This window comes from Pseudophryne corroboree, chromosome 11, assembly GCF_028390025.1.
Source record: "Pseudophryne corroboree isolate aPseCor3 chromosome 11, aPseCor3.hap2, whole genome shotgun sequence".
NCBI classification, from domain to species: domain Eukaryota; kingdom Metazoa; phylum Chordata; class Amphibia; order Anura; family Myobatrachidae; genus Pseudophryne; species Pseudophryne corroboree.
In genome coordinates, this window is record NC_086454.1 from 305,054,942 (window position 1) to 305,070,492 (window position 15,551).

The 15,551-nt window shown below is 48.7% G+C and overlaps 1 protein-coding gene across 3 annotated transcripts in view; it reads right to left on the minus strand.

Moving 5' to 3' along the window:
- GAN (gigaxonin) overlaps positions 1–15,551 on the minus strand; it is a 291,113-nt gene that overhangs the window by 117,779 nt on the left and 157,783 nt on the right. For all 3 annotated transcript variants that reach the window (XM_063945565.1, XM_063945566.1, XM_063945567.1), the window contains exons 4-6: positions 10,826–11,043; positions 2,440–2,561; positions 1,788–1,900 (exon numbers count right to left, since the gene is read on the minus strand). In XM_063945565.1, the coding sequence (XP_063801635.1) occupies positions 1,788–1,900; positions 2,440–2,561; positions 10,826–11,043 (453 nt within the window). The remainder of the gene's footprint in view (positions 1–1,787; positions 1,901–2,439; positions 2,562–10,825; positions 11,044–15,551) is intronic.

The window sequence follows — 15,551 nt, forward strand, 5'->3', positions numbered from 1 at the left end:
GCCGCCGCGAGCCAATCACGGCTCGCCGCGTCATCGCCCCGCCCCCTCCCGCTGACTTATATAAGTCAGCGCGAGGCAGCGGCTGTCAGTCCGACGGCGGAGGAGGAGCGGAGAAGAGCTCCTGAAGACGCCGTGGAAGTCCTGGATGGGCGGCGGCTATGCAAAAGAGCTTAGCAGCCGCCGCCCACCAGGTGAAGACGTCGTGGAAGTCCTGGATGGGCGGCGGCTATGCAAAAGAGCTTAGCAGCCGCCGCCCACCAGGTGAAGACGCCGGAGCAAGACCCCAGAAGCCCTGGGGAGGTGAAGACGCCGGAAGCCCTGGGAAGGCGGCGGCCATGCAAAAGAGCTTAAAGGCTGCCGCCCCCAGGTGAAGACCCAGTTTAATAAAGGATTTTTAAAAGAATGTGTTGTGGTTTTTTTTTATATTTTCTTTACAGGTGGACTACAGGTGCCAGCGGGCCCTTTATGTCCGGGCATGCTGGCACTTGTGGTTCTCCAAGTGCCAACATGCTGGGGCAGGCTTGCTGGGACCTGTAGGCCTCCTGTAAAGAACAATATTACTATTGAAAGGCTATCAGCCTCCCATCCACCGGGCCACGGATGGGGGGGACAGCCTCGGGCTTCACCCCTGGCCCTTGGTTGGCTGGAGGGGGGACTCCTTGATTTAAGGGGTCCTCACTCCTCCAGTGTACCCCGGCCAGGGGTGACTAGTTGGGGGGGTAATGGCACGGCCGCAGGGACCAATATAAAAGTGTCCCCCGGCTGTGGCATTATCTCCCTGGCTAGTGGAGCCCGGTGCTGGTTTGGAAAATACGGGGGACCCCTATGTCTTTTGTCCCCCGTATTTTTTAAACCAGGACCGGACGCAGAGCCCGGTGCTGGTTGTCTAAATATGGGGGAACCCTACTCATTTTTTCCTCTGTATTTTAACAACCAGGACTGGCTCAAAGAGCCCGAGGCTGGTTTTACATAGGAGGGGGGACCCCACGCAAATTTTTTTTTTAACTTTCAGCTATTTAAATACCAGCCACCCTGTAAAATCGTCCTATATATGACACTCATCCCCTTATTTAAATGAGATAGTCAAAATCTCCCATAGCCAAAATCTCCCATAGCCAAAATCTCTTGCATAGTTAAGACAAAATCTCTGGTAAAGTTAGTCAAAATCTCCTACTGCCAGTTCAAGGGAAAAGTTAGTCAAAATCTCTCATAGCCAAAATCTCTCCGTGTGTATGCACCTTTACTTTTGATCTGTGACATGTTTTAAAAGCAAGACGTGGAGTTCACTGCGGTAAGGAGTGTCATGTGATAGCTTATCACTACTCTCAGCCCCATGCCACCCCCAAAGGCAACATTATTTAAATAGAAATAAACAAATATTTAAAATGACTACTTTTAATGAGAAGAATGGACCACAAATTGGGGTCTGCTGACAACTGTACCACAATCATGCTCGTGTCCTCCGAAATTCCATTGAATTTGAACTGGTCTGAAACTTTAAAACCTTTGGGCATCATCACAGTATTACAGCCTGAGACACTGTGGTATGCATAAGCAGCTCACTTGTAACTGCTTCAACCCTATACAAGTATAGCAGACTTCTATAAGCATGGGGCAGTCAAATACATACTCTATAGACTTGGTATGCAGGGCAGAGTTACAGTGACTGCCACAAAGGTTCTGCCAGCAAAGCAGAGGGAGGGGGAAACTACAGCATAACATACCAGCTGTTTTAGATATTCTTTTGAATGCTAATAAGACCATTCCTAATGGCAGGTTAATTTTACCTCGAGCATAGGTGGTAAAGGGCTCCACGCGTTGGCATCAGGATCATACTGCTCACAGGAGCTCAGAGTCTCACTATTTTCATTCTGACCCCCGAGTACAAACAGGAACCCCTCTGCGGACAAAAGAGAGACCATCCTTACCAGACATGGTGGATTAGACATTTAAGGGAAAACAATGCATAGGACAAAAGTAGTCTTAAATATCCAGTTGCAGAATGCTAACAAGGATGCAATTAGTTTTCTTTTTGACTGAAGCGACATCATTCACGATTTCCTGTAGAGGAAAGAACCTGGGTGTTGCACACATAGCCTGATTCGGAGTTAAGAGCAAATCAAAGAAGGGAGTAAAGAAAAAAGAAATAAATATATATATAGCAATTTGTTCCTGGATAAACCATGCTGCAATGTAGGTAAATACATTTATTTATTACATGCATGGTAAATACAGTCAGCTTTTGCATGCTGTGAACACATACTGGGCAGCTTTATTTATACACTGCCATTCAGAACTAAGCAGGGTAAACACTTTTCCAGCTATAGCTCTCTGCACAATCAACACGATTCATTTAGACAAAATATACCACACCTAAAATAACTGCTGCATAACATGCTGAGGCTTATAGGGAATTTATGATACATGTGGATAACCTACCTGCAGACAAGACCCCATGGTTGATTCGCGGCGTGCTGAGTGGCGCCAGTTCAATCCATAACTGTCTGTTTCGATCATAAAGCGGGCACATACAACGCACATTGGGCAATGGCTTCCGAGACCTGAAAGAAAAGACCTTTTCTTTTTAATCACTTTCACTTTAAAGAATTATGTATGCGACTATCACATATTATACAAAAAGGCATATCTTACTACTGAGAACTGAATAAGACTATGCTTTTGTTTGCTCACTCATAATACTAAAGGTTAAACCACCTTTATATCTGGGCTGTTATGTACCTCGATGAGCTGTTGCTGAATCATAGTTCCTGTTCCTCCATGTAACACCTAGGAGTCTTCCTCCATATTTCAGTGTATTGTTCCTTCTTAAGGGGGATATCCAATTACTGTATCTCCAGAAAAACATCGGGTTCGGTTTTTTTACCGATGTTTCACCGATTTTTTTTTTTTTTTTACAAGCTATCCAGATGGATCGCCTGTAAAAAAAAACAAAAAAACAACAACAACCCTTCTCCCGAAAACACACAGGTTCGGTGAAACCTGTGGGTTTTCGTGTGAAACAGCCCCGTTTTCGGACGAAAACGGGACTGTTTCCGGGGACTCTGCTTCGCCTGCCGGAGGCAGATGAGACAAAATCTCTGATAAACCGGCGCGTGCTGCGGTTTATCGGGGCTAATTAGCTAGCTTCCGGCGGGACAATTAACCCCGGTAAATTACTGGGGCTATATGGATATCCCCCTATATACTTATTTAAGATACTGCCTTCTGAAATCTATTAATACTTTTCATATGTTTTAACGTCATATCTGTGACGTCCCTTCTCACCTCCAGGCTGTACGTGTTCTCCTCTTCACACCTTTCTTGCTAACATTTCTGCTATGAAGCCAATGGACCATTTTAATAAATAAGAATTTACTTACCGATAATTCTATTTCTCATAGTCCGTAGTGGATGCTGGGAACTCCGTAAGGACCATGGGGAATAGCGGCTCCGCAGGAGACTGGGCACAAAAGTAAAAGCTTTTAGGTCACCTGGTGTGCACTGGCTCCTCCCCCTATGACCCTCCTCCAAGCCTCAGTTAGGATACTGTGCCCGGACGAGCGTACATAATAAGGAAGGATCTTGAATCCCGGGTAAGACTCATACCAGCCACACCAATCACACCGTACAACTTGTGATCTGAACCCAGTTAACAGTATGATAAACGTAGGAGCCTCTGAAAAGATGGCTCACAACAATAAACAACCCGATTTTTGTAACAATAACTATATACAAGTATTGCAGACAATCCGCACTTGGGATGGGCGCCCAGCATCCACTACGGACTATGAGAAATAGAATTATCGGTAAGTAAATTCTTATTTTCTCTGACGTCCTAGTGGATGCTGGGAACTCCGTAAGGACCATGGGGATTATACCAAAGCTCCCAAACGGGCGGGAGAGTGCGGATGACTCTGCAGCACCGAATGAGAGAACTCCAGGTCCTCCTCAGCCAGGGTATCGAATTTGTAAAATTTAGCAAACGTGTTTGCCCCTGACCAAGTAGCTGCTCGGCAAAGTTGTAAAGCCGAGACCCCTCGGGCAGCCGCCCAAGATGAGCCCACTTTCCTTGTGGAATGGGCTTTTACAGATTTTGGCTGTGGCAGGCCTGCCACAGAATGTGCAAGCTGAATTGTACTACAAATCCAACGAGCAATCGTCTGCTTAGAAGCAGGAGCACCCAGCTTGTTGGGTGCATACAGGATAAACAGCGAGTCAGATTTTCTGACTCCAGCCGTCCTGGAAACATATATTTTCAGGGCCCTGACTACGTCCAGCAACTTGGAGTCCTCCAAGTCCCTAGTAGCCGCAGGTACCACAATAGGCTGGTTCATGTGAAACGCTGAAACCACCTTAGGGAGAAATTGAGGGCGAGTCCTCAGTTCTGCCCTGTCTGAATGAAAAATTAGGTAAGGGCTTTTATATGATAAAGCTGCCAATTCAGAGACACGCCTGGCTGAAGCCAGGGCTAACAGCATGACCACTTTCCATGTGAGATATTTCAATTCCACAGTGGTGAGTGGTTCAAACCAATGTGATTTTAGGAGACTCAACACTACATTGAGATCCCAAGGTCCCACTGGAGGCACAAAAGGAGGCTGTATATGCAGTACCCCTTTGACAAACGTTTTTGGAAGAAGATTGACAGGGCCGAAATTTGAACCTTAATGGACCCTAATTTTAGGCCCATAGATAGTCCTGTTTGCAGGAAATGCAGGAATCGACCCAGTTGAAATTCCTCTGTAGGGGCCTTCTTGGCCTCACACCACGCAACATATTTCCGCCAAATGCGGTGATAATGTTTTGCGGTTACATCCTTTCTGGCCTTGACCAGGGTAGGGATGACTTCATCTGGAATGCCTTTTTCCTTCAGGATCCGGCGTTCAACCTCCATGCCGTCAAACGCAGCTGCGGTAAGTCTTGGAACAGACAAGGTCCCTGCTGGAGCAGGTCCTTTCTGAGAGGTAGAGGCCACGGGTCCTCCGTGAGCATCTCTTGAAGTTCCGGGTACCAAGTCCTTCTTGGCCAATCCGGAGCCACGAGTATAGTTCTTACTCCTCTCCTTCTTATGATTCTCAGTACTTTGGGTATGAGAGGCAGAGGAGGGAACACATACACTGACTGGTACACCCACGGTGTTACCAGAGCGTCCACCGCTATTGCCTGAGGGTCCCTTGACCTGGCGCAATATCTGTCTAGTTTCTTGTTGAGACGAGACGCCATCATGTCCACCTTTGGTTTTTCCCAACGGTTTACAATCACGTGGAAGACTTCTGGGTGAAGTCCCCACTGCCCCGGGTGGAGGTCGTGTCTGCTGAGGAAGTCTGCTTCCCAGTTGTCCACTCCCGGAATGAACACCGCTGACAGTGCTGTCACATGATTTTCCGCCCAGCGAAGAATTCTTGCAGCTTCTGCCATTGCCCTCCTGCTTCTTGTGCCGCCCTGTCTGTTTACGTGGGCGACTGCCGTGATGTTGTCCGATTGGATCAAAACCGACTGACCCTGAAGCAGAGGCCTTGCTTGACTTAGGGCATTGTAAATTGCCCTTAGTTCCAGGATATTTATGTGAAGAGACGTTTCCATGCTTGACCACAAGCCCTGGAAGTTTCTTCCCTGTGTGACTGCTCCCCAGCCTCTCAGGCTGGCATCCGTGGTCACCAGAATCCAGTCCTGAATGCCGAATCTGCGGCCCTCTAGAAGATGAGCACTCTGCAACCACCACAGGAGAGACACCCTTGTCCTTGGAGATAGGGTTATCCGCTGATGCATCTGAAGATGCGATCCGGACCATTTGTCCAGCAGATCCCACTGAAACGTTCTTGCATGGAATCTTCCGAATGGAATCGCTTCGTAAGAAGCCACCATCTTTCCCAGGACCCTTGTGCATTGATGCACTGACACTTGTCCTGGTTTCAGGAGGTTCCTGACTAGCTCGGATAACTCCCTGGCCTTCTCCTCCGGGAGAAACACCTTTTTCTGGACTGTGTCCAGAATCATCCCTAGGAACAGTAGACGTGTTGTTGGAATCAGCTGCGATTTTGGAATATTTAGAATCCACCCGTGCTGACGTAGCACCACCTGAGATAGTGCTACTCCGACCTCTAACTGTTCCCTGGACCTTGCCCTTATCAGGAGATCGTCCAAGTAAGACCCGTGGTGCCGTGGACAATCCAAACGGCAGCGTCTGAAACTGATAATGACAGTTCTGTACCACAAACCTGAGGTACCCTTGGTGAGAAGGGTAGATTGGGACATGGAGATAAGCATCTTTGATGTCCAGAGACACCATATAGTCCCCTTCTTCCAGGTTCGCTATCACTGCTCTGAGTGATTCCATCTTGAATTTGAACCTTTTTATGTAAGTGTTCAATGATTTCAGATTTAAAATCGGTCTCACCGAGCCGTCCGGCTTCGGTACCACAAACAGCGTGGAATAATACCCCTTTCCCTGTTGTAGGAGGGGTACCTTGATTATCACCTGCTGGGAATACAGCTTGTGAATAGCTTCCAATACTGCCTCCCTGTCGGAGGGAGACGTTGGTAGAGCAGACTTCAGGAACCGGCGAGGGGGAGACGTCTCGAATTCCAGTTTGTACCCCTGTGATACTACCTGCAGGATCCAGGGGTCCACTTGCGAGTGAGCCCACTGCGCGTTGAAATTTTTGAGACGGGCCCCCACCGTGCCTGAGTCCGCTTGTAAAGCCCCAGCGTCATGCTGAAGACTTGGCAGAAGCGGGGGAGGGCTTCTGATCCTGGGAAGAGGCTGCTTGCTGCAGTCTTTTTCCCCTTCCTCTGCCCCGGGGCAGAAATGAGTGGCCTTTTGCCCGCTTGCCCTTATGGGGACGAAAGGACTGAGTTTGAAAAGACGGTGTCTTTTTCTGCTGAGAGGTGACCTGGGGTAAAAAGGTGGATTTCCCAGCCGTCGCCGTGGCCACCAGGTCTGACAGACCGACCCCAAATAACTCCTCCCCTTTATACGGCAAAACTTCCATATGCCGTTTGGAATCCGCATCACCTGACCACTGTCGTGTCCATAAACTTCTTCTGGCAGAAATGGACAACGCACTTACTCTTGATGCCAGGGTGCAAATATCCCTCTGTGCATCTCGCATATATAGTAATGCATCCTTTAAATGCTCTATAGTCAATAATATACTGTCCCTATCCAGGGTATCAATATTTTCAGTCAGGGAATCCGACCAAGCCACTCCAGCGCTGCACATCCAGGCTGAGGCGATTGCTGGTCGTAGTATAACACCAGTATGTGTGTATATACCTTTTAGGATATTTTCCAGCTTTCTATCAGCTGGTTCCTTGAGGGCGGCCGTATCAGGAGACGGTAACGCCACTTGTTTTGATAAGCGTGTGAGCGCCTTATCTACCCTAGGGGGTGTTTCCCAACGCGCCCTAACCTCTGGCGGGAAAGGGTATAATGCCAATAATTTATTAGAAATCAGCAGTTTTTTATCGGGGGAAACCCACGATTTGTCACACACCTCATTTAATTCATCTGATTCAGGAAAAACTATGGGTAGTTTTTTCACACCCCACATAATACCCTTTTTTGTGGTACTTGTAGTATCAGAAATGTTCAAAGCCTCCTTCATTGCCGTGATCATGTAACGTGTGGCCCTACTGGACATTACGTTTGTCTCGTCACCGTCGACACTGGAGTCAGTATCCGTGTCTGGGTCTGTGTCGACCATCTGAGGTAACGGGCGCTTTAGAGCCCCTGACGGTGTTTGAGACGCCTGGACAGGCACTAACTGATTTGCCGGCTGTCTCATGTCGTCAACAGTTTTTTGCAAAGTGCTGACACTGTCACGTAATTCCTTCCATACGACCATCCAGTCAGGTGTCGACTCCCTAGGGGGTGACATCACTATTACAGGCAATTGCTCCGCCTCCACATCATTTTCCTCCTCATACATGTCGACACAATCGTATCGACACACAGCACACACACAAGGAATGCTCTGATAGAGGACAGGACCCCACGAGCCCTTTGGGGAGACAGAGGGAGAGTATGCCAGCACACACCAGAGCGCTATATATATATGCAGGGATAACCTTATATAAGTGTTTCTCCCTTCTATAGCTGCTGTATATGTATTTTCTGCCAATTAGTGCCCCCCCTCTCTTGTTTTACCCTGATTCTGTAGCAGGACTGCAGGGGAGAGTCAGGGAGCCGTCCTTCCAGCGGAGCTGTGAGGGAAAATGGCGCTTGTGTGCTGAGGAGATAGGCTCCGCCCCCTTTTCGGCGGCCTTTTCTCCCGCTTTTTTTAGGAAAACTGGCAGGGGTTAAATGCATCCATATAGCCCAGGAGCTATATGTGATGCATTTCTTTAGCCATATAAGGTTTAAAACATGTTTTATTGCGTCTCAGGGCGCTCCCCCCCAGCGCCCTGCACCCTCAGTGACCGGAGTGTGAAGTGTGCTGAGAGCAATGGCGCACAGCTGCAGTGCTGTGCGCTACCTTATTGAAGACAGGAACGTCTTCTGCCGCCGATTTTTCCGGACCTCTTCGCTCTTCTGGCTCTGTAAGGGGGCCGGCGGCGCGGCTCCGGGACCCATCCAGGCTGAACCTGTGATCGTCCCTCTGGAGCTAATGTCCAGTAGCCAAGAAGCCCAATCCACTCTGCATTCAGGTGAGTTCGCTTCTTCTCCCCTTAGTCCCACGATGCAGTGAGCCTGTTGCCAGCAGGTCTCACTGAAAATAAAAAAACCTAATTTAAAACTTTTACTCTAAGCAGCTCTGGAGAGCTACCTAGCATGCACCCTTCTCGGCCGGGCACAAAAATCTAACTGAGGCTTGGAGGAGGGTCATAGGGGGAGGAGCCAGTGCACACCAGGTGACCTAAAAGCTTTTACTTTTGTGCCCAGTCTCCTGCGGAGCCGCTATTCCCCATGGTCCTTACGGAGTTCCCAGCATCCACTAGGACGTCAGAGAAATAAGAATTTACTCACCGGTAATTCTATTTCTCGTAGTCCGTAGTGGATGCTGGGAACTCCGTAAGGACCATGGGGAATAGACGGGCTCCGCAGGAGACTGGGCACTCTAAAAGAAAGATTAGGTACTATCTGGTGTGCACTGGCTCCTCCCTCTATGCCCCTCCTCCAGACCTCAGTTAAGGAAACTGTGCCCGGAAGAGCTGACACAACAAGGAAAGGATTTGGAATCCAGGGTAAGACTCATACCAGCCACACCAATCACACCGCACAACTTGTGATAACCATACCCAGTTAACAGTATGAACAACAACTGAGCCTCAGTAACAGATGGCTCATAACAATAACCCTTTAGTTAAGCAATAACTATATACATGTATTGCAGAGAGTCCGCACTTGGGACGGGCGCCCAGCATCCACTACGGACTACGAGAAATATAATTACCGGTGAGTAAATTCTTATTTTCTCTGACGTCCTAGTGGATGCTGGGAACTCCGTAAGGACCACGGGGATTATACCAAAGCTCCCAAACGGGCGGGAGAGTGCGGATGACTCGGCAGCACCGAATGAGCAAAGGCAAGGTCCTCCTCAGCCAGGGTATCAAATTTGTAGAACTTAACAAATGTGTTTGAACCCGACCAAGTAGCAGCTCGGCAAAGCTGTAAAGCCGAGACCCCTCGGGCAGCCGCCCAAGAAGTGCCCACCTTCCTTGTGGAATGGGCTTTTACCGATTTAGGATGCGGTAACCCTGCCGCAGAATGAGCTTGCTGAATCGTGTTACAGATCCAGCGCGCAATAGTTTGCTTTGAAGCAGGAGCACCCAGCTTGTTGGGTGCATGCAGGACAAACAGCGAGTCAGTTTTCCTGACTCCAGCCGTCCTGGCTACATAGATTTTCAAAGCCCTGACTACATCCAGTAACTTGGAGTCCTCCAAGTCCCGAGTAGCCGCAGGCACCACAATAGGTTGGTTCAAATGAAACGCTGATACCACCTTAGGGAGAAATTGGGGACGAGTCCTCAATTCTGCCCTGTCCATATGGAAGATCAGATAAGGGCTTTTACATGACAAAGCCGCCAATTCTGACACACGCCTAACCGAAGCTAAGGCCAATAACATGACCACTTTCCACGCGAGATATTTTAGCTCCACGGTCTTATTGCTGCCCAGAGCGCCCCCCCCAGCGCCCTGCACCCTACAGTGACCGGAGTGTGTGGTGTGCAGTGGGAACAATGGCGCACAGCTGCAGTGCTGTGCGCTACCTTAATGAAGACCGGAGTCTTCTGCCGCCGATTTCATCTCCTTCTTCTGTCTTCTGGCTCTGCAAGGGGGACGGCGGCGCGGCTCCGGGAACGGACGATCGAGGTCAGGCCCTGTGTTCGAACCCTCTGGAGCTAATGGTGTCCAGTAGCCTAAGAAGCACAAGCTAGCTGCACGCAGGTAGGTTTGCTTCTCTCCCCTCAGTCCCACGTAGCAGTGAGTCTGTTGCCAGCAGATCTCACTAAAAATAAAAAACCTAACAAATACTTTCTTTCTAGCAAGCTCAGGAGAGCTCACTAAAATGCACCCAGCTCCTTCCGGGCACAGATTCTAACTGAGGTCTGGAGGAGGGGCATAGAGGGAGGAGCCAGTGCACACCAGATAGTACCTAATCTTTCTTTTAGAGTGCCCAGTCTCCTGCGGAGCCCGTCTATTCCCCATGGTCCTTACGGAGTTCCCAGCATCCACTAGGACGTCAGAGAAAGAACCTTCTCTTTTCCTATGTAATTAAGGTATATTTGGATATAGGGTCTCCAGGAACAGTACATGGTAAGATCTCACCTAATATTTCTAAACACAGACTTCTTGAAGTAAATAAGCACGTTTGATACATACGCTCGTTCCTCTCCGCCGGCTGTCACAATGCATTCTGAGTAACCCCTGGGTTTAAAGGAGGCCAGGACGGCTTCGCCTTGCTGCGGCTGGCTCAGGGGAATGTTGTTGCACTCTCTGACCATCTCCCGCACCAATGGCTCATTCAGCATTTGTTCTCGCAGGTAGCCAGGATCCAGTCCGGTCACCCATAAGGCTGAGGTCACATCCTTCATGTGAACCTAGAGGAACAACCATGTACGATTGTACAATTTTAGTCATAGTGCACTGTAGCCCTCTGCATGCAGGTAATAAAGCCCATCAATTCCTGTGTCTCCTGAATCCTAGTCAGTCCCTATAACTCCAGTACATAGAGCGCCTCCTTAAAGTCTAGTGAACTTGATGTAATCTCAGACATCAGTTCAGCCTGTGTAATGGCTCCATCCCATCCACGTGGTCAAGGGTTGATTATTAGATTGTGTAAAGCAGTTTTATGTAAACTCACATATATAGTTGGTTACCGGCAATATAGTTCCTGTAAGGCAAAGTCCATAATCTATTGCTGTCTAAGATAGCAATCACAGACTGGGCTGTAGAGGCATTATGTGAGTGGTGTAAAGGAAATCTGCTATGCTTGGTATAGTGTTACAGCAGATTTAGCTAGACTAGGCAAGTTTGGTAAAACCAGGTACAGGGGGGTTAATAAGTGCAAACAGACTTAGAAAAACAATAATAATAATAATAATAATGATAATAATGTTATTTATAAAGCACTTTTTGCCCAATAGGACTCAAAGAGCAAATAGGGAGGAGGTCGCGTTCTAGCCAGACTCTAAACCGTAAATAGACAGGTGGCGAGAATCTGTGTGCACTGTTTCACAGCAAGCAAAGACTAAGGAGCATGGCTCCCTCAGCATCACAACATGGTTAGTCCGGGTGCATATCTGCTCCGATGAGCTGGATTTGCTCTCAAGTCTAATTAAATATGAGTACACACCTATACAATTCATGGCCCGATCACTAGTTATCAGGTGAATGGGCTGAGGATCGTATAGGTCCATTGCTATAGTGTTAACCAATAAACGGCTTCTAACGTTCCTGCACTGGCCGGGATCGGGAGGTAGCATCTTACCTGCTGTTTTATATTTTTTTTAGCTTAACCTCCTGATCCCATAGAAGCCCATACACACTAAGCTATTTCTAGCACAGTGTGTACGGTGCTCGCAGGTCAAGCTGGGGACACAATGCTGTGCTGATTGGGAGCGTTTACCCAGCTTAAGTCAGTTTAACTTCATTTTTTATGCTATTTTCTACTCTTACTGACACTGCTGGAAGAGATAGTACAGGGTAGGCAATACACAGAGCACAAACTGTATATATTGTGATAAATACAGTAATAATTCAATGTCAACACAAGTCTGATTGAACCAGCCTACTGTAGTTTATTCAAGGAAATGTCAAGATGGAACATACAGCATCAGCTGTGGTTCCAGCAGTCATATCCATAAAATATTCTCACAACCCTGCTGCTAGCTATACACCCTCTAGAACACTGGCAGGGTAGGGCGCCGGTGGTGCCAGGGAAGTGCGTTTGCGACAGAGCCGGATTAAGGGGGGGAAAGGGGGGGGGGTTCGGGGGTAAGTACCCAGGGCCCCCCCTGTCTGAAAGGGCTCCCTGCCACCCGCCAGATTGGATTTCTAATCCGATCCACGGCGCTGTGCTCCCCTCCCCACTGACAGACCAGCCGTCAGCTCAAAGCCACCAGTGCTGCAGAGCTGCTTGCTGAGTAATGGCTCAGCCGCCCAATAGGATGGTAGGCTGCAGCCTGCAGCTCTGTGACTGGCTAAGTACGCAGGCTGCAGGGAAGAAGTTCCCTTCCCTGGAAGTGTGGAGTTTGTGGCTTTGTGCTGGACAGGTGTAGACTGGAGAGACAGAGAGGAACCTTCAGGCTCTCACTTTCCTATTAGTAAGTACTGTAATATGTATATACACTCATACGCACACACTGTATATGTATTTATGTATGTGTATATATATTGATGGGAAAAGGTCAGGATCTCGGTGGTCGGGATCCAGGCAGTCATTATACAGACACCGGAATCCTGACACTTCGCAGAACCCCGACCGCCAGAATCCCGAATGAGTGTTTGCAGGGCCAATGGAGAGGTAAGCCGCGAAAGGGGAGGTTAGGTTTAAGCTGCGGGGGAAGGGTTAGGGTTAGACTGTGGGGAGGGGAGGATATGTTTAGGCTGCGGGAAGTGAGGGTTACGGGGAAATCAGGGAAAGGTAAGTATACGTACCTTGCCCCTGTCGGGATTCTCACTATCGGGATGCCGCGGTCGGTATTCTGACCGCTGGCATATCAAACCCAATCCATATGTATGTATAATAAGAATTTACTTACCGATAATTCTATTTCTCGGAGTCCGTAGTGGATGCTGGGGTTCCTGAAAGGACCATGGGGAATAGCGGCTCCGCAGGAGACAGGGCACAAAAAGTAAAGCTTTTCCAGATCAAGTGGTGTGCACTGGCTCCTCCCCCTATGACCCTCCTCCAGACTCCAGTTAGGTACTGTGCCCGGACGAGCGTACACAATAAGGGAGGATTTTGAATCCCGGGTAAGACTCATACCAGCCACACCAATCACACCGTACAACTTGTGATCTAAACCCAGTTAACAGTATGATAACAGAGGAGCCTCTGAAAGATGGCTCCCTAAACAATAACCCGAATTAGTTAACAATAACTATGTACAAGTATTGCAGATAATCCGCACTTGGGATGGGCGCCCAGCATCCACTACGGACTCCGAGAAATAGAATTATCGGTAAGTAAATTCTTATTTTCTCTATCGTCCTAGTGGATGCTGGGGTTCCTGAAAGGACCATGGGGATTATACCAAAGCTCCCAAACGGGCGGGAGAGTGCGGATGACTCTGCAGCACCGAATGAGAGAACTCCAGGTCCTCTTTTGCCAGGGTATCAAATTTGTAGAATTTTACAAACGTGTTCTCCCCTGACCACGTAGCTGCTCGGCAGAGTTGTAATGCCGAGACCCCTCGGGCAGCCGCCCAAGATGAGCCCACCTTCCTTGTGGAATGGGCCTTAACAGATTTAGGCTGTGGCAGGCCTGCCACAGAATGTGCAAGTTGAATTGTGTTACAAATCCAACGAGCAATCGACTGCTTAGAAGCAGGCGCACCCAACTTGTTGGGTGCATACAGTATAAACAGCGAGTCAGATTTTCTGACTCCAGCCGTCCTTGAAATGTATATTTTTAAAGCTCTGACAACGTCCAACAACTTGGAGTCCTCCAAGTCGCTTGTAGCCGCAGGCACTACAATAGGCTGGTTCAGGTGAAACGCTGATACCACCTTAGGGAGAAAATGCGGACGCGTCCGCAGCTCTGCCCTATCCGAATGGAAAATTAAATAAGGGCTTTTATAAGATAAAGCCGCCAGTTCAGATACTCTCCTGGCGGAAGCCAGGGCCAGTAACATAGTCACTTTCCATGTGAGATATTTCAAATCCACATTTTTTAGTGGTTCAAACCAATGGGATTTGAGGAAATCTAAAACTACATTTAGATCCCACGGTGCCACCGGAGGCTGTATATGCAGTACTCCTTTGACAAAAGTCTGGACCTCAGGGACTGAGGCCAATTCTTTTTGGAAGAATATTGACAGGGCCGAAATTTGAACCTTAATAGATCCCAATTTGAGACCCATAGACAATCCTGATTGCAGGAAATGTAGGAAACGACCCAGTTAAAATTCCTCCGTCGGAGCACTCCGATCCTCGCACCACGCAACATATTTCCGCCAAATGCGGTGATAATGCTTCGCGGTGACTTCCTTTCTTGCCTTAATCAAGGTAGGAATGACTTCTTCTGGAATGCCTTTTCCTTTTAGGATCTGGCGTTCAACCGCCATGCCGTCAAACGCAGCCGCGGTAAGTCTTGAAAGAGGCAGGGACCCTGTTGAAGCAGGTCCCTTCTCAGAGGTAGAGGCCACGGATCGTCCGTGACCATCTCTTGAAGTTCCGGGTACCAAGACCTTCTTGGCCAATCCGGAGCCACTAGTATCGTTCTTACTCCGCTTTGCCGTATGATTCTCAATACCTTTGGTATGAGAGGCAGAGGAGGAAACACATACACCGACTGGTACACCCAAGGTGTTACCAGCGCGTCCACAGCTATTGCCTGCGGATCTCTTGACCTGGCGCAATACCTGTCCAGTTTTTTGTTGAGGCGAGACGCCATCATGTCCACCATTGGTCTTTCCCAACGGTTTATTAGCATGTGGAAAACTTCTGGATGAAGTCCCCACTCTCCCGGGTGAAGATCGTGTCTGCTGAGGAAGTCTGCTTCCCAGTTGTCCACGCCCGGGATGAACACTGCTGACAGTGCTATCACGTGATTCTCCGCCCAGCGAAGGATCCTGGCAGCTTCCTTGAAGCAGAGGTTCCGCCTGGCTTAGAGCATTGTAGATTGCTCTTAGTTCCAGAATGTTTATGTGAAGAGACTTTTCCAGGCTCGACCACACTCCCTGGAAGTTTCTTCCTTGTGTGACTGCTCCCCAGCCTCTCAGGCTGGCGTCCGTGGTCACCAGGATCCAATCCTGTATGCCGAATCTGCGGCCCTCCAATAGATGAGCCCTCTGCAACCACCACAGAAGAGATACCCTTGTCCTTGGAGACAGGGTTATCCGCAGGTGCATCTGAAGATGCGACCCTGACCATTTGTCCAACA